Source organism: Triplophysa rosa, linkage group LG25 (assembly GCF_024868665.1).
Source record: "Triplophysa rosa linkage group LG25, Trosa_1v2, whole genome shotgun sequence".
Lineage (NCBI taxonomy): Eukaryota > Metazoa > Chordata > Actinopteri > Cypriniformes > Nemacheilidae > Triplophysa > Triplophysa rosa.
Window position 1 is genome coordinate 496,077 of NC_079914.1, and position 23,830 is coordinate 519,906.

Consider the following 23,830-nt stretch of genomic DNA (forward strand, 5'->3'; position numbering starts at 1 on the left):
AATACGGAGGAGAGTTTTCGGGCAGGTCAGGAAATTACTCGAAATTTACTAATTTATTTACAAATGTTTCATCAATGAGGCCCATTGCCTGTATTCCCTTATTACAGCAGAAAAAAGCCATAAAGTCGTGAATAGCATTTTGTGTGTTTTTGTGTAATGATACTCCACTTCTTACTGTTTTGGGGTCAGCAAGTCTAAAATTGATGTCACCTCAAGACCAGTCAATCATGAATATTTTTTAACTGTACATCAGTGATAAGTCAAGGCTCCTGTGTGAAATGAAAGCAGGCAGGTTTTGGTCAAACATGACATCAAACCATGCAGCTTGTGAACAGAGGTGTGCTTTTACTTTTACAAGATAATACAAGTAAAGACATCCCATAAACTGACATACCTGAGCCACAATATTACAGAGAGATAATGTGTTGCACCCCCTGAACTGAAGTGCATCATCATGCTCACAGATTACAGTGTCGGAAAAAATCTTTGTGACGACGACTGGTTCTTAACCTTTAGAGAGACTAGACTACAATCTTTAGACACCACACACTACACGACTTCATCTGCCGACTGTAAACACAGAATGAACCCAACAGAAACAGACCCGACTGGCCAAGATCAGTTGCCATGAACAAATTACATTCACAATCATCCAGACAGTCGTGTAAGTGTATGTCTGGCTTTAGGTGACTGAGCTAACATTCTTAAATGGATAGTTCACCCAAAAAATGAAATTTACTCACCCTCAAGTTGTTCCAAACCTGTATACATTTCTTTGTTCTACTGAACACAAAGGAGGATATTTGTAAGAATATCAGTAGTCTCAGCCTAGGCTCAGACGTCACACCCACGATCCGTTGGCTGAACGTCTGATGCATATGGCACACTTTTCTGGAAACACTTCAGCACATTCAAAGTCATCATCTGATTGGTTGAATTTCACAAGATTTCCGGGAGACATGCTGTAGCAATGTTCAAAGGAGGCGGGAACCGGCAAACATTAAATAAACTTTTAATAAAATAAACAAAGCATAAACCTAAGTAAAGGGCCGGCAGCCACCTCACGGTCGACTGCCAGCTACACAAACATAACTAAACCATAACATAAAATCCAGGCCTGGTCCTCTCCCATCGTACCTTCCTGTCGCTCCTTCTCTTATGCTTCCGGAGCTCCTCCGTGAGAGATGCAAGACCGGTGTAACGCACAGCTGACACTCATTATCACTCGCACCACCGGCCTCGCGTCGTTCCCTCATGGCTCTCGCCCCGCCTCCCTCGTCACACATGTGTGTCGCATTCTTTAAAGGAGACATCAGATGAAAACCCCACTTTTTCTGTGTTTAAATGCTATAATCGGGTCCCCGGTGCATCTTGCAAGTCAGAAAACGTGAAAAATAAGAACCCAGTAAGTTTGTTTTGGTGTGCCTTTCCTTGCAAGCATGTGAGAAATCAAGCCGTTCAGATTTCGCTCCGACTGTGACGTCTAAAGCGGATTTTATTATAATGTTAATCTTAATCTACACAGTTCCACCCACCGCGCTCTGCCATTGTTGTTTTCACAAGCGACAGCGGTGTACATGACGCTTGTGAAAACGCATGGCTAAAGTTCTTGGACAACATGCAATGTAGTCACTGCACAGAGTCCAAACCTAGGAAGAGACAGGAGTGGATTTATTTTATTTTTAGTGGAAATCCATCAGAAACCATAAGTAAAAACCTGCTTGTTTGCGCGAATCACTTCAAACCGGAGTGCTTTTTCAGGATTAGCTTCAAAGTAGTTCCTCAAGAGGGATTGAGACCGACTGAACGAGACAAAACTGCCGATGTAAGTAATATTTATCAACAGTCTGAATTGACGTACATGTACCTTATATATAGGAGGATAATATTAGCATACGATAGCGAAGGGAGATAAGTCAGTCACGGGCTAAATAGAACATTCAAAGCCAGTGTTAAACTTACTTATATATAAGTGCAGATGGACAGTTGGAGTTTAGCTGTATGAATGTTAATACAGTATGTGCGTTAATATGTTTAGCTGCGGCAAGCTGTTTGTTTTGCTGATGAACAGGGTGAACACTGGGGTTAGTTTCGTTTTAAACGTCTCAAATCATTCGTGCTTAGGCTGAAAAATCTGTCACAGCAAACTAGCTCTCACGTTGTGTGTGTAACGTTATAACTTGTCAATGACAAGCGCTAAAATCCATGTAATTTCGCTGAGATCTGCAGTGGATTCCGTAGATCTTAGATAAGCATACACGCACAACGTAAGTGTCATGGTTCTGCCCCACCTTGTCTTGCTTTTCTTGACCTAGTGGCAGAAGCATGATAGAACCTCTTGTTTTATGTGGAGAGAGTCAGTTTTGGCATTCTATATACTCCCTCTCTCCGGTGTAGCGTCTCTGTTCCCGCCCTTTCATCTCGTTATTGCTTGTTAATTAGTTCATGTCCCGCACCTGTCCCCTTCTTGATTTAGTCCCCTTTATATAGTCCTCTTGTTTCATTGTCCTGTGCTGAATCATTGTACTGTAATGTGTGTGTCATATGTGGTGAGTTCCTGTCTTGTCAATGTAGTTTAGTTATTTTGTATTTAATTCAAGTGTTGTCTTAGTCTGGTTAGGTGTAGTTAGTCCTTGTCCTTGGTGTCATGTTTTATACCCTTGTGTTTTGTTGTTACCCCCCCCGTGGGTGTTTGTTTCGTATTTATATTTTATTAAATGTCTTGTTAACCCCTTACCCGCTGTCTGCACCTGGGTCCTCTGTCTCCGTGTCTCACCCCGAGATTCGTGACAGAATGATTCAGCCAACGACGGACCCAGCAGACAGAGGGATCTCGGCGGGAGGGGTTGATGCCGCCTGGCTCCCCTCCAGGGTCGAAGCCATCGGACTCCCTTCCAGGGTCGAGGCTGCCGGACTCCCTTCCAGAGTCGGGACCGCCGGACTCCCTTCTGGGGTCGAGACTGCCGTAACCCCGTCCAGGATCGAGACCGTCGGGCTCCCTTCCAGGGTTGAGGTCGACGGGTTGCCCTCCAGGGTCGAGACCGCTGGTGTCCTGTTCCCGCCACTGATCCCTGCCGGCGTCCCAGCTGGTACCCAGGCCTGTTGAAGTCGACACCTTGTCTTGTCTGTTTCTGTCCTTGTTTGCTGCCCAGCTGCCAGAGAGCGCTGCCCAGCCACCGACTTCCCCCCTGTCTCGTCGACATCCAGGCCTGCCCAGCCGGTGATAACCGGCCTCCCAGTCGGCCATCTAGCCGGCGCCATTTCCAGTCGAGCCGGCACCATGTCCTGTCCAGCCGGCCATCCAGCCGGCGCCATGTACTGTCCAGCCGGCCATCCAGCCGGTGCCATGTACTATCCAGCCAGAGCCATATACTGTACAGCCGGCCATCCAGCCCGCGCCATGTACTGTCCAGCCGGCGCCATGTGCTGTCTAGCCGGCCTTCCAGCCGGCGCCATGTCTTTGTTTGGACTTTTTTTTTTCTATGTATCACGTTTTTGGTCGTGTTTTGTATAGTTATGTTTTTTGTCACAGTCTGTGTAGTCTTGTTTGTTCCTTGAGGAGCATCAGGATGCTGCTCCTTAAGGAGGGGCTTCTGTCATGGTTCTGCGCCACCTTGTCTTGCTTTTCTTGACCTAGTGGCAGAACCATGATAGAACCTCTTGTTTTATGTGGAGAGAGTCAGTTTTGGCATTCCATATACTCCCTCTCTCCTGTGTGGCGTCTCTGTTCCCGCCCTTTCGTCTCGTTATTGCTTGTTAATTAGTTCATGTCCCGCACCTGTCCCCTTCTTGATTTAGTCCCCTTTATATAGTCCTCTTGTTTCATTGTCCTGTGCTGAATCATTGTACTGTCGTGTGTGTGTCATATGTGGTGAGTTCCTGTCTTGTCAGTGTAGTTTAGTTATTTTGTATTTAATTCAAGTGTTGTCTTAGTCTGGTTAGGTGTAGTTAGTCCTTGTCCTTGGTGTCATGTTTTATACCCTTGTGTTTTGTTATGTTACCCCCCGTGGGTGTTTGTTTTGTATTTATATTTTATTAAATGTCTTGTTAACCCCTTACCCGCTGTCCTCACCAATCATGACAGTAAGTGCATTAGGATGCGCTGTTTGCTGTGACTGATTTTTTTGTCTCCGAATGATTTGAGACATTTAAGACGAAGCTAACCGCAGAGGAATTCAGGAAATATCATTTAGCTAAACTATTGCCATGGCAGTACTACAGGTGTGTTGTGTTGACACGCCGGACAGAAGGGGGGTGGGGTTCGCTGTAACTCATTATCAGTTAAAGAGACATGCACCAAAAAGGGTTGCTGTGAGCATAGCTGTTTTTGACGAGGCAAGAAGGGTTTTGTTTACACAGCCATTGAGTGTTTTTAAGCAAAATATGTTCCAGGCATTTCATGAAGACCCTAATAAATCATACCAACTTGTTGAAAGTGCTCGTCTGAGGAGACCTTTAACGGTCCGCCTGGAAACAACAAAGCCTTCTGATCTAAGAAGTAAGCTGTCGTGTTTACAACGGTTGCTATAAGAATTCATCACGATCGACTACACTGCGTTCCAAATTATTATGCAAATGATATCTTTCTCTGGTTTTCCTAATTTGTCGATGCAAATGACAGTCAGTATAATTTTCAAGTAATCAACAGTTAGGGTACATTTGGAATTTTATTGAACAAACCTCCCACTGACAACAGTATTTATTTAAAAAATGAAAAACTCAAAATGCACTGTTCCAAATTATTATGCACAACAGAGTTTGAAAACATTTCATAGGTTGTAAAAAACTGAAAATGGTCATTTGTTGAATTTGCAGCATTAGGAGGTCATATTTACTGAAATCAAAAGCTATTTCAATCAAAAACATCCTAACAGGGCAAGTTACATGTTAACATAGGACCCCTTCTTTGATATCACCTTCACAATTCTTGCATCCATTGAACTTGTGAGTTTTTGGATAGTTTCTGATTGAATTTCTTTGCAGGATGTCAGAATAGCCTCCCAGAGCTGCTGTTTTGATGCTAACTGCCTCCCACCATCATAGATCTTTCGCTTGAGGATGCTCCAAAGGTTCTCAATAGGGTTGAGGTCAGGGGAGGATGGTGGCCACACCATGAGTTTCTCTCCTTTTATGCCCATAGCAGCCAATGACACAGAGGTATTCTTTGCAGCATGAGATGGTGCATTGTCATGCATGAAGATGATTTTGCTACGGAAGGCATGGTTCTTCTTTTTGTACCATGGAAGAAAGTGCTCAGTCAGAAACTCTACATACCTTGCAGAGTTCATTTTCACACCTTCAGGGACCCTAAAGGGGCCCACCAGCTGTCTCCCCATGATTCCAGCCCAAAACATGACTCCGCCACCTCCTTGCTGACGTCGCAGCCTTGTTGGGACATGGTGGCCATCCACCAACCATCCACTACTCCATCCATCTGGACCATCCAGGGTTGCACGGCACTCATCAGTAAACAAGACTGTTTGAAAATTAGTCTTCATGTATGTGTGGGCCCACTGCAACCGTTTCTGCTTGTGAGCATTGGTTAGGGGTGGCCGAATAGTAGGTTTATGCACAACTGCAAGCATCTGGAGGATCCTACACCTTGAGGTTTTCGGGACTCCCGAGGCACCAGCAGCTTCAAATACCTGTTTGCTGCTTTGCAATGGCATTTTTGCAGCTGCTCTCTTAATCCGATGAATTTGTCTGGAAGAAACCTTCCTCATTCTGCCTTTATCTGCACGAACCCTTCTGTGCTCTGAATCAGCCACAAATCTCTTCACAGTACGATGATCTCGCTTAAGTTTTCGTGAAATATCTAATGTTTTCATACCTTGTCCAAGACATTGCACTATTTGACGCTTTTCGGCAGCAGACAGATCCTTTTTCTTTCCCATATTGCTTGAAACCTGTGGCCTGCTTAATAATGTGGAACGTCCTTCTTAAGTAGTTTTCCTTTAATTGGGCTCACCTGGCAAACTACTTATCACAGGTGTCTGAGATTGATTTCAGTGATCCAAAGAGCACTGAGACACAATACCATCCATAAGTTTAATTGAACAATATAAAATTAAATGTTTACGACACTTAAATCCAATTTGCATAATAATTTGGAACGCAGTGTAAACTCTCAATTCTTAAAAGTATGCGAAGTTCATGGCATAAACTTATATTCATTGTTGTTTCTGTTAACTTTTGACACGTTCGTGAATGTACACCGGTCTGTTACTGCGGGGACATTTCCACGCCTCTAAACATGACGCGGCACAAAACGAAACATGATTGGATGCTTTACCTGTCAGTCATATGGCCTCTTGGACGGGCCTTTCCAAAGAAAGCGGCGATAAGTTCCAGACCTTCAGTTCCAGACCTTCAGTTAGTGTAGGCCCTTCAGTATGAAGGTCTGGTTACGCGAGACAAGAATATCAGTAACCAAACAGATCTCATCCCCCATTGACTCCCATAATATTTATTTTCCCTACTATGGCAGTAAATGGGGGATGAGATCGGTTTGGTTACTGACATTCTTCCAAATACCCTCCTTTGTGTTCAGCAGAACAGAGCAGAACAGGGTTGAAACAAATTATGAGGGTAAGTAAAGGATGACAGAATTTTCGTTTTCGGGTGAACTATCCCTTTAAATTAAAAAAGCTGCATATTTTATAGAGTCAGGCACAGTCAAACACCACTTACATTTTCTTAAGTATTATCTGTGTTTTTATTTTCAGATAAGTTTTACCTGTGAGGGGGCAGCACGCCATACACAGCGGTGGCTCAAACAGAGGAATCTCTATAATCTCCATTTGCTCTTTGGGCGCTCCACGGAAAGATGCGCCACGCAGGAGATGTCCCAGCAGACGCACACCAACACGAGTCTTCTCAACAGCCTGGTACCTCCAGTTAGTGTAGGCCCGCAGGTACATCGCCCCATTCTTCTCTTCAATAGTCACCAAATAGTCCCCTAACAACAAACACAAGCAGTCTTTTGACACTTTCCATGCAAATCTTTCCAATATCTTTTTAGTAGCAATATGGCTCAAATTCCATGTTTTCTAAAAGAAAACTAAGACAAACTGCATGAAACTGACATGGTATCTCTAAGAACACCATGTCCACAAACATATAGGACACAACTCACGGTAGAGCTATTGTGTGTACCATTCCCAATTACTATGCCACTTATTCCATATAACATCATGATATTAACATGAGTACTGTGTACTTTACTGTGGCATTTAAAGGGATACAGTAAGCATGAAAGAAACAATGTGTCGCGACTTCAAACTGTATAAACACCACCAACGCTAAAACATCAGTTTAATGATATTGGGAGTATAAGAACTGAGGCAGTGACTGACCCGCGCCGCTGTGGCGGATGCTGCGCACGGAGCTCACGCTGCTAAAGCGGCAGATGAGCGGACACCCGTCCTGCCGCACATCATACGCCTCGATCCTGCAGCCACACACCACGAACAGCGCCCCGCCGCCGCAGCACACCAGCCCGGGCTCCTGCTCCGTCGACACGATGTGCTGAGACGCGAACGGGTGGCAGTTATAGACGTGCACCATCTCTGCTGCCACACCGCGAGCTAGCGTCTGTCAAACTCACGGAAGAGTGACAGTCAAACACAACAAACAACCAGAATGGCCATAAGTACACGTAGTAGGCGGGGCATTGCGGGGCATTGCGGTCCATATGTCGTTTCTAATTGGTCACGACCGAGAGGTCTAAATAACAATTCTCAAATGTTCATTCATCTTTGTTTCCTTAAATATCCATATGTATATTAAAGATGCTTAGTGACAGTAAATAATTATTCAAGCCGGCAATAAAGAAACATATTACTGCGACGCTATCACGTGGTTGTTTTCCTCCACTGTTTACTAGATAAAGAATTGTATTCAGTCATTTTATTGCAATTAACAGAGCGTATTTCTATACGCGCTGAGAGAGCCGTGTTTTAAATCTATACATAAAAAACATTATGTTTGATATTAAGTCTAATGATGTCTCAAATATAACTAAAACGCATCATAAAAAGTGTATGTAGATCAATGGAGAATTCGCTCTTAAGGGCCGTAGCGCGCCCCCTGGATGAAAAACTAAAAATGACACGAGTTATTTGTGTTTTAAATAGACTCGGAACAATATCACATGCGCTGAAGTCTCGTGATGATCAGGCCTAAGTCATTTGCCAGCGCTGTGCTTGTTCGACTTGATGCGGCGCCAGAAGATCCGACAGGCGGATGACATCAAAGTACCACGAGAGCGATTTGAAAGCAATTTTTTTTATTTTTTTTAGAATCGCTCTCGCGGTATTTTGATGTCATCGGTCTTTCGGATCTTCCGGCGCGGCATCAAGTCGAACAAACCCCTCTCAGCCGTCAGTTCATCTGTTAACGGTAATGTTGAAATATCGGAGAAATAAACCTACAGAATAAAAACCTTCTGGTGTACAGTAGGTTATAAATTTGAACATAAATACTGGCAAAACTCACTTCGTGAAGATATCAATCCTAAATGATGGAAGTGAGAACTGATTCAATAGGCTTGTTTGAGATGCACCTTGCCTCACCTGAAAAGAAGACGAGAGTAGGCGGCTGCAGTAAGGGGAGGAGTGAAAACAGCGCAGGCAAGACGGACACTTCCCAAATCACGCTGTCGAGTCGACTGGAAACGTCAGCAATGGAATAGATCGCGTTCACGTTTTTATCGCATTTTTCTTGGGCCAACTGAGTTTAAAGGTGAGAAATGTTCTAAATCGTATATTAGACAAACTCTCAACCATGTCAAGGCTGTACGAAAGAATTTAGATATGTTCTCTTTGACAAACGAATGCTTAAACTTAGAACCTCCTATCAAGTTTCCAGTGTATCCCACAAAAAAATAAAAAATACATTTCAAAATTGTATGTGATATTTATCCTTCTGGGGAGTTCCTATATTGTGTAAATTATGTAACTCATTTCCAGAAAACACAGACCCTATTTTTTCAGAGCATATTTTTCTTTAATTCCTGGATGAAGTGCAATAATTGTGGTTAAATTAGTAAAATGTTGTGAATTATAAAAAAATGTAATATGGAAACTGTGAAAAAGGAGGTCAAACTTTAAAAAAATATATTAATAACTTACTTTTGTTAGCTAAGAATTTAATTCCCAAATGTATTTTTTTATTGTTTGTAGTATTAAGAATTATTTGGGACAATATTTAAAAAGGCTGTCAAAAGAAAATAATAAAAAAAATCTTTCTTTTTTGTTTTTGTTGTATGGTTTGTATTATCTTTTATTATTTTTCTCGTCTGTTTTTGAATGTAAACTGTATACCATTTTGTTTTGTTATGTTTTTGTTATACTTTAATAAAAAAGCGCTTTTTATCGCAGATGAAATCTATGCAATTGAATTGCCACGGCTTTTACATCAAGGTGGTTATGTGGACTATATATTTCACATAGGTGTGTTTTTTCCACATATAAATCTCAAAACCTACTTCAGTTAATGGGCTTATTAATGGAAGCTTAAGAAAAAAGATTATCAGCTGACATTCTCGCCCAATGAGCATTTAAGCTGTGTCGTCAGCAAGTTGTTTCCCATCGTGCTTTTCATCAGCGCAGTCGCTGGAGAGCAACTGCGCCCGCCTGAAGAATCCGGTACAGCCGCTAGTGGTGGGCGATACTGCAAAATTTGGTATCGATCCGATACCAAATACATATAGGGTCAGTATTGCCGATACCAATACCAATACGATACTTTTTACTAAAAAAAAATACTTTTGTGTAGGGGAGAGCAGTATGTCATTGTTTCTCAGGTGAATGAATGATCAATTCTTTAGACAATATTTTTTATTAATGTATTGAAGTCACAACGCTTCTCTTCCTCTCGGCCATCCTGATCTCTCATTCAATGTGCTATCAGCTTCGCTCACTCAGTTCGCTGCTCCTCGGCGCGTTGTGTCAGTGAGTCACGTGACGACACAACAACGAATCGCAGCAGGAGGGGGAGGAGTAGCAAAGTGGGCCAGGATGTAAAAGCAGCGTTTGCTCAGGATTGTAGAGGTAGAAGACACGAGCAAAGTATAATGAACGTAGAAGTGAGATATTTAAATTAAAATATCGATTCAATTACAATTGTATCGATCTGATACCAATACCAGTGTTGGCATCGATACTATCGATATTTAGATCGATCCGCCCACCCCTAACAGCCGCCTGGCCGTAGTGAGAGTTTTTTATGGGAACATGACGTCAGAGCAAGGCGGACGTAACTCGGACACATTTCTAGCAGGTGCTGTGCCGAAATCTGTGACCTATCGAAATCTGTGACTAGAGGGCGCTGTTTCGTAATTATTTACGCGAGAACGTGCCTGGCGCACGTGCACGTTATCGCGAGCGCGGAAGGAGAGTTTCTTAACTACTGTATATACATGACCGCCCACTCCGCGATAACGTCATGTTGCCTCGCGCTCTTGTGTGTGTGTATCTTATGCGTGAAGCAGCTTATGCGTGAAGCAGAAGCGCCGACTGAATAGTGCACAACATGCTCTTACATTTAAAAGACAAGACCCGATTACATTCTGTATTATCATGACAGTTTTTATGTTTGTTTTAAAATTATTTTTGTTTTTTCCTCGGGCTATTACTAAGGTTACTTATTTTACAAAGAATAAGTTTTATTCTTTTTAAAACTTTTGATGACATTATAAATTCACTCTGGTGATGTCTAATCTCCTTTATTTTATATCATTAAAATCATTTGTCCTGATGTTAACACCAGCTCACATAAAGCACGGTCACTGAATCTGAAAATGCATCATAGCAGTTGACCGCTCCCATGGTGGTTTTTCTATTATAGTATTGAGTTTTCTCATATAAAATGATACATTTAGTTATTATAGGTTTCATGCATTCCTCTGACATAATACAGGCTATATGGGCCTAGCACCACCAGGCACCTGCACAATATTACACTTACAACACGCACATGCTTTTGTAGACATTAGTTTGTTTATTATTTAATTTATACCACAAAAGTAGACACTAGTTTGTGCATTATTTAATTTATTGCACAAAGTCACGAACACTGGTGTGTTCATTATTACATTTTTTAAACAAACTGCGCAATATTACACTTAACCATGAGTTCATTGTTATGTTAAACCATAAAACTGTAGTAAGCAAGAAAGGTGTCTAGTAAATAACATTATGATATATGCCTACCTGCTAAAAGGTTTTAAAAGGGTACATCATGATATATATGTTTTTCTTTAAAAAATTCTGAAAGGTGCTCGCTACGATTAAATCCTAATATGGTGGTCTAGAAAGATAACTGTAGCGAGCGCAGGCACGATTTAAATATAATGGTAGCAACCCAGAAAGGGGACGTGCTAATAAAAAGGTGATATCATGTTAAACCTGATTGGCAAAAGATGATATCATGTGAAGCCTGATTGGAGGATTAAAGCTGGAGTAAGCAAGGGAGAGAAAGAAGGAGCAGTATTTACTACATTTATATATTTTATAAAGTCTAAAATTTTAAGATTTTATTTTTGATAAAAATTCTATTCAATATTTAATTTTGTTCGTGCAGTGTTATTCATTTTTTATGTTCTACGAAGGATTAATTTCTTGCTAGTTTAGTTGGGGCATTCCAATAGACTGCAGGGATGGCATTGTATGCAAAACCCGGCAACGAGTTCCAATTCCATCGCCCCAAAGTCAATGGGTTTTTAATTGGTTTTGATTTGGTGAGCACACTGCCACCCAATAGAACTAGGATGCAGAGGTTTTGCTGGGCGCTGTCTCTACAGAGCCTACACCCGGCTGGGCATGAGCGGGCCGTTGAAGAGAACAGCCATCAGGGCTGCAACAGAAGCAGCAGAAAGAGATTCTAGATGGCTGTGGATAAAGAGAGGAGACCCGAGGCCTAATGCTGCTGGGACGCAAGTGGGTGGGGAGAATGAGAGGGTGGGGAGAATGAGAACCCCATGAGGGTTGACAACTAACGCAAATAGAATTACGACAATGAAATGTATTTGCGGCAAGGCCTACAAAAACCAGCGTGGCTGAAAAGGATCATCAGGCAAGGATGAAGTGTTTGGTGCAGGAGCCCACAGTCCAGCGGACAATGTCTGTCCCTGGTGAGATGCAGGAGGAGCCCGGCCTGGAGTCACCCCACAGAGCCCAGCACCTCCAAGCACCAGAAGCTACACACCAGGCAGAGTAGTCCAAAAGACGCGGCTGAATTGGCCCCCAGCCAGTAAACAGAGAGAGTGGCACCAGTTTGGAGAGGATACCGCCCATATAATATCAAGAATGTGGAAGGGAGATGTAGAGAGCCACCTGCAAGCTATGTCCACAGTCATCGCAAATGGAGTAGAGCGTTTTGGACAGAAGTAGGAGAAGTCCAGCAAAGCACCTTACATCATTAATCGAAGAGCGGCAAAGATCCATAAACTGCGACAAGAGCTCCGGGCCCTCACAAGACGGTGAAGAGGAGGAGAAACCACCACTTGCGGAGCTCCACAACATCCTCAGAAAAAAGCTCATGACACTGCGGAGGGCAGAGTGGCATAGGAGGCGGGGCTGGGAGAGAGCGAGGAGAAGAGCCGCTGTCATAGTTAACCCCGTCAGCTTTACACAGGAATTGCTGGGCAGCAAGCGGAGCGGACTCCTCAAATGTTCCAAGGAGGAGAAAAACATTAATTGGAACACCAGAGTGCCCATCTGTGTCAACTAGCCCCAGGAGTCGACTTCGATATGAGGGAGCTGAGCCTGAAAGAGATCCAAGAAGTGGTGAAAGCAGCCAGAGCCAGCTCAGCTCCTGGCCCAAGCGGAGTACCGTACAAGGTTAACAAACACTGCCCAGAATTGCTATATTGCCTGTAGCGTATAATATGCAGCAAAGAGGTCGTTGCCAAGCAATGGAGGTATGCTGAAGGGGTATCCAGAAGGAAGAAAACTCCACAAACCTAAAGCAGTATAGATCCATCTCTTTGCTGAGTGTCGAAGGCAAGATCTTTTTCAGCATCGCATCTTGACGGCTGATAGAATTCCTGCTAAAGAACAATTATATTGATACATCAGTACAGAAGGAAGGGACTCCAGGGATACCAGGTTGCCTGGAACATGCAGGAGCAGTTATACAGTTGATAAGAGAGGCACACAAAGGGAAAGGAGATCTGATTGTGCTGTGGCTAGACCTGGCAAACTCTTATGGTTCAATACCACACAAGTTGGTAGAGACTACGTTGAATAAGCACTATGTTCCTAGCAAGGATAAGGACCTAATTTTGGACTATTATAACAACTTCATATTGAGAGTTACGTCTGGGCCAGTGACATAAAGTTGGCACCAGCTGGAGAAGGGCATTATCACCGGGTGCACAATATCAGTCACTCTTTTCGCCCTTGCTATGAACATGATAGTGAAGGTTGCAGAGGTGGAGTGCAGAGGCCCTTTAGCAAGGTCTGGTGTGCGGCTGCACCCCATTAGGGCCTACATGGATGACCTCACTGTCTCTACATCCTCCGTACGAAGAAGTAGATGGATACTTCATGGTCTGGAGAGGCTCATCAAGTGGGTGAGAATGAATTTCTACTCAACTCAACTTTATTTATATAGCGCTTTTACAATTTTCATTGTTACAAAGCAGCTGCACATGAGACACATTGACTACAAGCAAAACAATCAAAGTTGTACCTGCAAAAACAAGAAAAGGTTGAAAACACAGAAGACAGACATACCCACACACAAAACACTCCACACACACAACACGCACACGCACCAACACATTTCCACTGAGTGAAATAGAAAGCACATGACCAAAACACACAGCTTAATGAAACAAATGAAAGAAAACACTTATTGATTATATTGATATTTAAATCATACTTTTATCTAAAAAATATTCCCACAGGAGACACGGGGACAGGGCTAATGACGTAGACACAAAACACGTGGAGAACTGCCAAAACGATTTTACAAAACAAAACAAACACTCACACCAGACAAGAAGGTCACGACAAGACTGAGATCACGACAGGAACATTGTTGTGTTTTTATAAGTGACTTATCTCTGCACTTCATCATTTTTTTAATTAATGCATTCTCATAATCTTTCATCAAAAACGTTAACCCCCCTCAAAACGACCTCTCTTTACTTCTGGTCATGAGAAGTGGCATGAGGGCAAAGCTCCAATGACTGACTTTTTAAAATTAATGCCAATAAACCAATATAATGTACAAAACTATTGAGAACAATGTAGAGAGTTAGATGAATGACTGACTGCAATCTGCCTCCATTTTGTTAGCAATGCCCAACTTCCAACGATCCAATCAGTTCTCGATGAATGAAATCAAGTCCGGCCCTAATTTTTTTTCTCATTTCAGAAGCTATTTTACTCAGATATACGTCACGATATGGAAAACAAGATAATTCCTACTTCCATTTCATGGAGACTTAAATTCTTTAGAGAAATACATCTAACTTTGAATCTATATGTACTTACAGCCGCGGAAAAAATTAATAGAACATTGCATATTTTCATTTCAAATCAGCATTTCTAGATTTACTGTGGTCATTCCAGTCCAGGGTTTGTTGTATTTCAACAAAATCAAACCTCAGGAATGATATAAAGCCATCCAACAGCAAATGTGAAAGACTGACAGAATGACAAGACACATGAAAACTGTGATAAAAATCGAAGTCATCACATAAACAAATAATTTTCTAACTTTTCCTAAATACATGTAGAAATATTACTGTTGTATTGTTTAAAAGTGAATATGAACTTGTTTTCTTTGCAGTGTTTGAGGTGTGAAAAAATTCTGAACATCTTTTTTGTTATTTTGACAAGCGTTCAAAAAGAAACAATATTTGTATTCGAAATTTGGGAGAAATGTTATTAGTAGTGAAACAAAAATGTATCTAAACACATACCTAGAAATAGTACATTTTAAAACCAGAAAAACGGTCTCTGATATGGTCTCTTTATTTCTACGACTGTATATCTAGCCTATACAAAACAAAATTTCTAAAGCAACCGATGCTAAGCATGCAAGTTTAATACTTTCAGAACAAACACATGGCACATCGACAGGTGTTGTTCTATCATTGTGAAACCTGCTAACTTGGTATATCAATTCTCACATTATTACCAACCTAAAATATCTATATTGCTTTATTGTTTCCTAATTCTTGTAAGTTGATAAAACTGTATGCTAAATTCAAAAATGTAAATGCAATACAGTTTGCCTTGCAACCACTCTAATAACATTTCTAATTAGTTAATAATGTTATGATGAGGACAACTTTATATGTCTGACATTTAAAGGGATAGTTTATCCAAAAATGAAAATTCTGTCATTATTTTCTCACTCTCAGATTGTTCCAAACCGGTATACATTTCTTTGTTCTGCTAAACACAAAGGAAGATATTTGGAAGAATGTCAGTAACCAAACAGATTTCATCCCCCATTGAGTCCCATAGTATTTATTTTCCTTACTATGGCAGTAAATGAGATCTGTTTGGTTACTGACATTGTTGGAACATCCTGAGAGTGAGTAAAATGATGATAGAATTTTCATTTTTGGGTGAACTATCCCTTTAATAGATCATGTCGACAGGTTTTAACAGATGCAGGATATCAACAACTCATTCAGAACCGTAGCAAACACTTACAGTAAGACATTTGACATATACAGAATCACAGACCAGAGTTCTGCATGAACAAGGTTGACACGTGGAGATTCAACAGCTCAAATGTTCCTAGCAAACACACGACACGGATGAGGGTTGCCGACATTCCCTGTATATCATCCACTATCTCCCAAACTGACACAGAGTAAATCCAGCCGGAGCATCACATTACTGGCATATACAGGAACTGACAAGACAGAAGCGGGCAAGGACACCAAAGTCATTGAGTGCAAAGACAGACATAACACTGATAGAAGTGACAGATAGCAGGAGACATTATTTTTGCATATCTAAATTATTAATAGCAATAGCAGTATATGAAAGGCAACAACTACACTAACCATCTTCTCACTAGTTAAAGAGGAAACAGTAAGTGTTAGGGATCAACTAGTCTCGCATAGCCAGAGCTTCATACTGAAGGTCTGGAACTTATCGCCGCTTTCTTTGGCCAAGGCCTGCCCAAGAGGCCATATGATTGACAGGTAAAGCAACCAACCACGCTTTGTTTTGTGCCGCGTCATGTTTAGAGGCATGGAAATGTCTTTGCAGTAATTGACCGTGTCAAAAGTTAACAGCAACAAAATGATTATAAGTTTATGCCGTGAACCTTGTATACTTTTAAGAATTAATCGTTTAGTCAATCGTGATGAATTCTTAAAGCAACTGTTGTAAACACGACATCTTACTTCTTAGATCAGACGGCTTCGTGTTGTTTCCAGTGGGGCCATTAAAGAACGTGACACGTACGTCTCCCAGAAATCCTGTGAAATTCAACCAATCAGATGACGACTTCGAACGTGCTGAAGTGTTTCCAGAAAAGTGTGCCTTATGCATCAGACGTTTAGCCAACAGTCGGTCCGTGGGCTCGTCTGAGGCTGAGACTAGGGATCAACTAACTACAGATGTACTGATGCTACTGACTTTTAAGAAGTGGTACAAAGTTCACCTCTTTTCTTAAAGGGATAGTTCACCCAAAAATGTAAATTCATTTACTCACCCTCTTGTATTTCAAACCTGTATGACTTTCTTTTTTTCCGTGGAACATGAAATAAGATATTTTGAAGAAACTTGGTGTCATGAACGTGGTGAGACGAGGAAGGAGAACCCAAGCGCAGGACAGTGTGTGCAAAAACTCAAAACTCAAAACCACTGGACAAGGTGGGGCGCCAACTGGAATGCTGGCTGGACAGGACAGGGTGCCGGGTGGGATGCCGGCTGGAAAGGACTGGGTGCTGGCTGAGATGCTGGCTGGACACGGTGGGGTGCCGGCTGGACCGGACTAGGTGCCGTCTGGACTGCCGGCTGGGATGCCTGCTGGAACGCCGGCTGGAGAAGTGGCTGGAATGCTGGCTGGACCGGACTGGAAGCCGGCACTGCTGCCAGACCGGGACTGGAGTCCAGCGCTGACAACGACCCCTTCTTCCGCTTCTTCTTCTTACTGCGGCCTACAGCGCTTATGGCAGGCTGCAGGGATGCGATGGGGGGCGGTGCCAGCGCCGCACTGGAGGAGTCCGATGCCGTCCCCCAGGACTCCCTCCGCTCTCTCTTGCCCCGAGGGGCAGGACCAGCAGAGCTTGAGGTGGGAGGGGCTGAGTCCCCCAGGGTGACGTGGCCATGACGCGGCCCTCCGTCACGGTAGCCAGCGGGGGGATGCCCGGGATGGTGCCGTGGACTCAGGGTCGTCCCGGCCAGCCAAAAGCTAGAGCAGGTTGTCGAAGCTGGGGGGACTCAGCATCCTTATCTCGCTTGGGGAGAGGGGTTCGGTGAGGCCGCGATTAAAGATGAAGCCGAGTTCCTCCTCACCGAACACCCACTCTGCTGCGTCCAGGAACTCGTCGGCGATGTCCATTATGCCACGGCTCCCCTGGCGGATCCCGAAAAGGTGGTGGGTTAGGCGGGATCGCTGGGAGCCGGCCATGCTGTCTGCTTGTCATGCTATTACGGTTTGTGCACAGAACCCAAATGCAGGCAGTAGGTGAGGGAAAAATAATAATAATTTTAATACATAAACAACACAGGCAGGGATACAGTAGAACACAGACTCGACAGAAGCAACACACTGGACTTGACTAAACTAACATAACACTAGAAACATTCTGACTAGACTTGACATAAACTACGAGCAAAAACAAGACGCAACGTCTTTGAACCGGACACAATAGTAACTCCTTGAAACAAGGCACAATAATAAGACGACTTGAGATAGGAAATCTAACAACCAAAACGAACGAGCACAGGACAGAAAACACAAGTGCATTAAATAAGGAACCAAATCAAGCAGGGAACAGGTGAGGGACATGAAACCATACCAAGATAATTAACAAGGTAACGAGAGGGGCGGGGACATAGACGAGACCGGAGAGCTCGTGGCATGCCGAACCCAGCGATGCCTACGAGCTTCCACACAGAACACTTGGTACTGTCATGATCCTGCCCCAAGACTAGAACAACTTGGCAAGACGAGGCAGAACCATGACAGTTGCTAGTTGAACGTGGTGAGACGAGGAAGGAGAACCCAAGCGCAGGACAGCGTGTGCAAAAACTCAACTTTACAGTTTTTGCCCATTGCTTGAACACTATAGACACATATTCGACCAAAGTAACAAAACTTGAAGCTTTTGTTACTATACCTTAAACACAGTGTAACCATACCTTAAACAAAAGCGCTGCTTTGCACTTTAGTTGCAATTCTGCAACACACTTGCTTCTGCACACTACACACTATTTCACACATAAGACACTTCGTTCATAAATGAAATCTCATGGGTACCATTGGGAAAACACATCTATTCAAAATACAAAACACATTGGGTGATTGAAAACACTTAGACACACACCTGAAAAATCTTACTTACAAAACTGAACACCAATCAGCCAGCCATAAATAGGCCTCAGTTGAGCCATTTTGAGAACTTTGCAAGCATGGAGGCAGGGAGAGCAAGAGCAAGAGGTAGAGGAAGACAAAGAGAGAGAGGAGTAGGACGTGGTCGAAGAGGCTATGCACGGAACAGTATTTCAGATGATATTAGAGCAACTTTGGTGGATCATGTGACAAATCATGGCCTGACAATGAGGGAAGCTGGGCAGAGAGTCCACCCACATCTAAGCCGGTTCACAGTTGCATCCACCATAAGGACATTCAGACTGGAAAACAGGTATGTCCTCAACTCTCTACTCCAGACTGTATTCTATTCTGACCATTTCTAAACCCTATTTTTTCCGCTTGGAGATGGCACGTATATGACCGCCAACCACATGCCCGCACGCCTCTTCTACAGGCAATGGAAGAGGCATGCGGAGACATTGAGGTAAGGTCAATCCATGGATGGATTCGGCACACAAGGCGATATTTTCCCCGTTGCTTAGCAGGAGAAAATATCGCTTGTGATGTTGATGAGATCCCGTGGCCAGACCCAAACAGACGGCAGGATCCATAATCCCACCCACACACAATTGGCCTGTTTTTCATTTACAGTAGTGTATTTTTGGTTTTATTTTTGCGTTACTGCATTTACTGTACTGTACTGTAAAGTGTAGTACTGTTATGTACAGTATTGAGGTGATGTCATTTGTAACCTTTAGGTACTTTCATTTTTGGTTGTTGTGAAAACCTTTGTTGGAGAAGAAACATAACAAAACCTATAAGTGTTGCATTGAGCTTCGCAGAATGATAACTGATGAACTGAATAAAAACAGTGAACATTAAAGACTGCAGTGTTTTATATAAAGTACACTAGTGTGTTGCTGCTATTCTGAAAGTGTATTCATATGATGCAAGTGTGTATCATTTTGCCATCAGAGTGAGATTTTGACAAAGGATTGTTAGGTTTTGATAGCAGAGTTTCAATTCGACATAGATGAGAATGATTTACTTCCCAGTGTTGTGTCTTGTGTGCTTGTGTGTAAAGTTTTGACACAATGAGCTGAAGTGTTGCAAAATGTGTTCAAGCAATGGACAAAAACTGTTATAACCAAAAAACAAAGAACCCACGATGGGGAAAACAGAACTAAACAATATTAATGACAAAAACAAAGACTTCCCGCAAGGGGGCAAAACAAGGAATCAGGAAAACTAAACTAAAACTTCACAGGATGTAGACAAGGCTAGGAAACACAAGGCATCAAGACACAAGGTAAGTATATACATACTTCGAGGCAAACATAGCAACCAAAACAAATCAGGACAGAAAACACGAGGGCCTTAAATAGGGAGACTAACACAAGATCATTAATAGAGGGCAGGTGCAGGGAATCAACAATAAGGGAAAGCTAACGAGGGAACGAGAGGGGCGGGGACATAGATGAGACCGCAGAGCTTGTGGCATGCCGAACCCAGTGATGTCTATGAGTTTCCACACGGAACACTTGGTACTGACATGATCCTGCCCCAAGACTAGATAAACTTGTCAAGACGAGGCAGAACCATGACAGTTGCTAACACAACAGTGCTGGCACCCATTCACTTCTATTGTATGGCTACAAAACCAATGCAAGTGAATGGGTGCTGGTTAACAACATTCTTCAAAACAAAAATAAGTAAAAAAATAAAGAAAGTCATACAGGTTTGAAATGACAAGAGGGTGATTACATTTTCCAAGTTTTTGGGTGAACTATCCCTTTAATAGTATAGCTTCACCAGTAATAAGCTACTTAATCATATAGCAGTGTATGAATAAGTATGTGTGAGTATATGTATAAGTACTGTATGTGTGAGAATGTATGAGCAGTTAGCTACTTTTTGTTTGTAATACAGCTAAATGGATAAATGGGGTGAGATGCTTTGTTGTGATTGTTCATGTTTCAGGAAAAGAGATTAATAAAGTCCTCAAAGCAGACACTTCCCAAACTACTGGAAATCCCCTTTAGTGCATTTAAAATATTTATGCAAGTTCATAGTGAGTCAAGAGCTCAGCATCCATAGTTTACTCATTCTTGCCTGCGAGCAGCATTAAATAGAGTGATGCTGAGCCTCACTGCAGGAAGAGCTGTGAACATTACAATAAATGCCTTTGGCATGCCGTCTGGGAATCTTTAGAATTTTCAGGAAAGGCAAAATAGAAAGGATTTATCTCAGTGCCTATAAAGTATTTGGGATACATTTGGAAAATTATTTGGGGGACTTTAAGAACACACACACATTGTAATGCATGAGGTGCTTTTGAAAAGAATTCCTAAAGGAAAAAATCATCCAAAAATCATTAAAGTTTTCAACCTTAAAAAGCGACAGAAGTGCACTGTAAAAGGGTCATGAGACTTTACATGCACATGTTTGAGCTGTTACTTTAATGATTAGTGTGTGTTTTTTTATCAATACTTGTATATCTGTGTGTAATGGTCTGAGCGTGTATTTGTGTGTTTGTGGGGAGGGGGGCAATGGCCCTAAGTGAGCTCGTGTGTGCATAGCTGAAAGTGTTTTCTCAACTTCCATCCTTCCCTCTCAGAGCCAAACATGTGAGAGCTGCAGTTTAGAATTCCTTGAAAGGCAAACAGACTGCAACAGAGAGCTGAAAAAGAATGTATAAAAACAAACAGTGTCCTTTCTATTACTTTCAGTTCCCGAGGCTGCGTCTACCTACAGTGAAGACCATCGCACTGTATACTCTATTAATATGAACCATGGAGGACATCAGGCTGTGTTAGTTAACACAGTTAATCTGGTAATTGACCAAATCCTAATATTTTTAGGTCAGACTACAGTGTTGAAAACATTTGCTTCGTTGTGTGTGAAGTACACGGCTTGCAGTCAATCTGGATCACTGCCAGTGGAGCCATTATACTTCAGACAGGACATCAAATAAACACATGCACACCACATTCAAAAACAGAGTGGTGAAATGTGACCTTGATGTGCATTAAACCATGCTGACAGACAGACACAAGGACATGTCACTAGATTTAGTTTGTATTGTATCTGAATATATAATTTAGTTTTAAGGTTTGAGACTATTTTTATGATTATTAATAACTATATTATTTAAATGACATCTAAGTCCTCCCCTACCCATAATGCAAAGAAATGTTTGTGTCATCACAGTAATAGGAAAACATTGCGTCTGGACAGTTTTGCATTGTTTTGATGTTTTTACACATGAGAGCCGATCATTTGAGGGACTATGTCATAAAAACAGTAAAAATGCAAGAAACAATTGAATTCAGAATACATTTTCTTTATGCAAAATACAATTGCTTATTTTGACCATGCAGCACCACACCAAACAAACACTGAGAGACTAATAGATGGTTCTACTGGAGCACAGGACTGCCATTAGACGACACCCTGGCAGACTAAAGGACAATTATCATGTCTGTCAGGATCTGTCTCACATTGTTATTATATGCACATTGTGACCGAGTGTGTTTCGTGCTATTCTTGCTCCAAAACATGTTTAACTAGTCAACAGAATTTCTGTTTGTATGGAACCTCTGTGCTTTTTAAATGACACACTGGCCACAGAAACATGAATTAGACCAAACCATTACAAAAACAATATACAGAAACATATACAATATACAGAAACATAGACGTGCTTATGTGATTCATAACCTGCTCACACTAACATGTTATGAGTGAACAACGTGCAGGATGCAATGAAACTACTCCTTTTATTTATACACACAATACACTATCTGGACAACATGCACATTTTTTCCTGTATTTGAGTAGTTTGTGTCAGAATGTGTGTGTGTAATGTTTATATGAAAATCTAAAAGTGCAGAAATGTTTGTTGGAGGGTTAGGGGAAAGAGTACAGTATAAAAATCATGGAAAGTGTCCATGGAATCCCAACATAAAAATACAAATGGTGTAGTCACTCAATAGATGCGATCATAAAACTTTATGAACAATAAATATAAATGCATAGAATATCCTGATTAATATGTCATGTCAACTACCAGTATAAGAACAGTATAATACAACAAACACAATATCTATCATGTTAGAGGTTAGGGAAATAGGTAGGGCCTACTAATCTTGAACTTTAATCCCCCCGCCTCTTTCTCCTTGAGTATTTGTGTTTTTTTTTCTTGGAGAAAAACATAAAAAAGAAAATTCCTGGAAGTTACAGCATAATAAACAAAGACCAGAACAGTGGGATATGGTAACAAATAAAGGTTTAATTCTGCTGTGTGGTGCTTTTTTCAAGACTCCAAGTGTGTGCAATGTTCAGGGTAACAGCAAACAGAAATATTATTGACTTAACTCTGTAAAGCCAGCAGAAGTAGGCATTTCTGTTGAAGGAAGGGAAATGTTTTGCACACCTTCACTTTAATATTGGACAACATAGTAGAAGATAATTACACCAGATAAGCAACATATCCACATATAAAAGTATCAATGGCACATGCTTGATACTGACTGTGACGAGGGAGGCGTGACGAGAGCCATGGGAGGAGGAAGCGAGGCCGGTGGCGCGAGTGATAATGTGTGTCAGCTGGGCGTCACACCGGCCTTGCATCTCTCACGGAGGAGATCGGAAGCATAAAAGGACGAGCGACAGGAGGATACGGCGAGAGAGGACCGGGCCCGGACATGTTAAGTTTTGTTTATGTTTGTATGGCCGGCAGTCTACCGTGAGGTGGCTGCCGGCCTTTTTACTGCTGGATTATTGTTTTGTTTATTTTTGATTAAAAGAGTGTTCGCCGGTTCCCGCCTCCTTCCTTCCCTTTCATTGAGCTTTTATTACTCTGACGTATTCCTATCATGAAGTGGCATAAATTAACAGCTAAATGAATTGGCGGAAATACTTTTTAGATTTCCTTTATTTGTATTTGTTTTGTGACATTAACTGCAGTGTTAACAACAGAGACAAACTAAATAGTACAGGGAAAAAGTGAGTCAGACCACATATTAAGGTTATCAACACATATGTTGAGCCAAATATGTTTTTTCCCATGCGGGGCAACCACGCAGAGACTCTAGAACTGTTCAATGTTTTTCAGACCAACTTCAACTTGCTCATTCTGACATCTGTGAGATATCCATAAAGAATTTTAATGGGACACCAGCTGCAGCCTGGACAAATAAACCGAAGACATGTTATCAAGGGACTATTCCAAAACACACTGTTCACAAACAAACAAATAAACTGTAAGAGTAATAACTAGGCCCATATTTGGTCTTTATTCAAAAGCTGT

The 23,830-nt window shown here is 42.0% G+C and overlaps 1 protein-coding gene across 4 annotated transcripts in view; it reads right to left on the minus strand.

The window, feature by feature from the left end:
- hps3 (HPS3 biogenesis of lysosomal organelles complex 2 subunit 1) overlaps window positions 1-8,557 on the minus strand; it is a 28,157-nt gene extending 19,600 nt beyond the window's left edge. For 2 of the 4 annotated variants that reach the window (XM_057324926.1, XM_057324925.1), the window contains exons 1-2: window positions 7,356-7,671; window positions 6,737-6,958 (exon numbers count right to left, since the gene is read on the minus strand). In XM_057324926.1, the coding sequence (XP_057180909.1) occupies window positions 6,737-6,958; window positions 7,356-7,566 (433 nt within the window). In that variant the 5' untranslated portion in view covers window positions 7,567-7,671. Of the gene's footprint in view, window positions 1-6,736; window positions 6,959-7,355; window positions 7,673-8,496 lie in introns of those variants that run through there. The other 2 variants (XM_057324924.1, XM_057324923.1) reach the window with 2 other exon arrangements.
- Window positions 8,558-23,830: the final 15,273 nt, after the last annotated feature.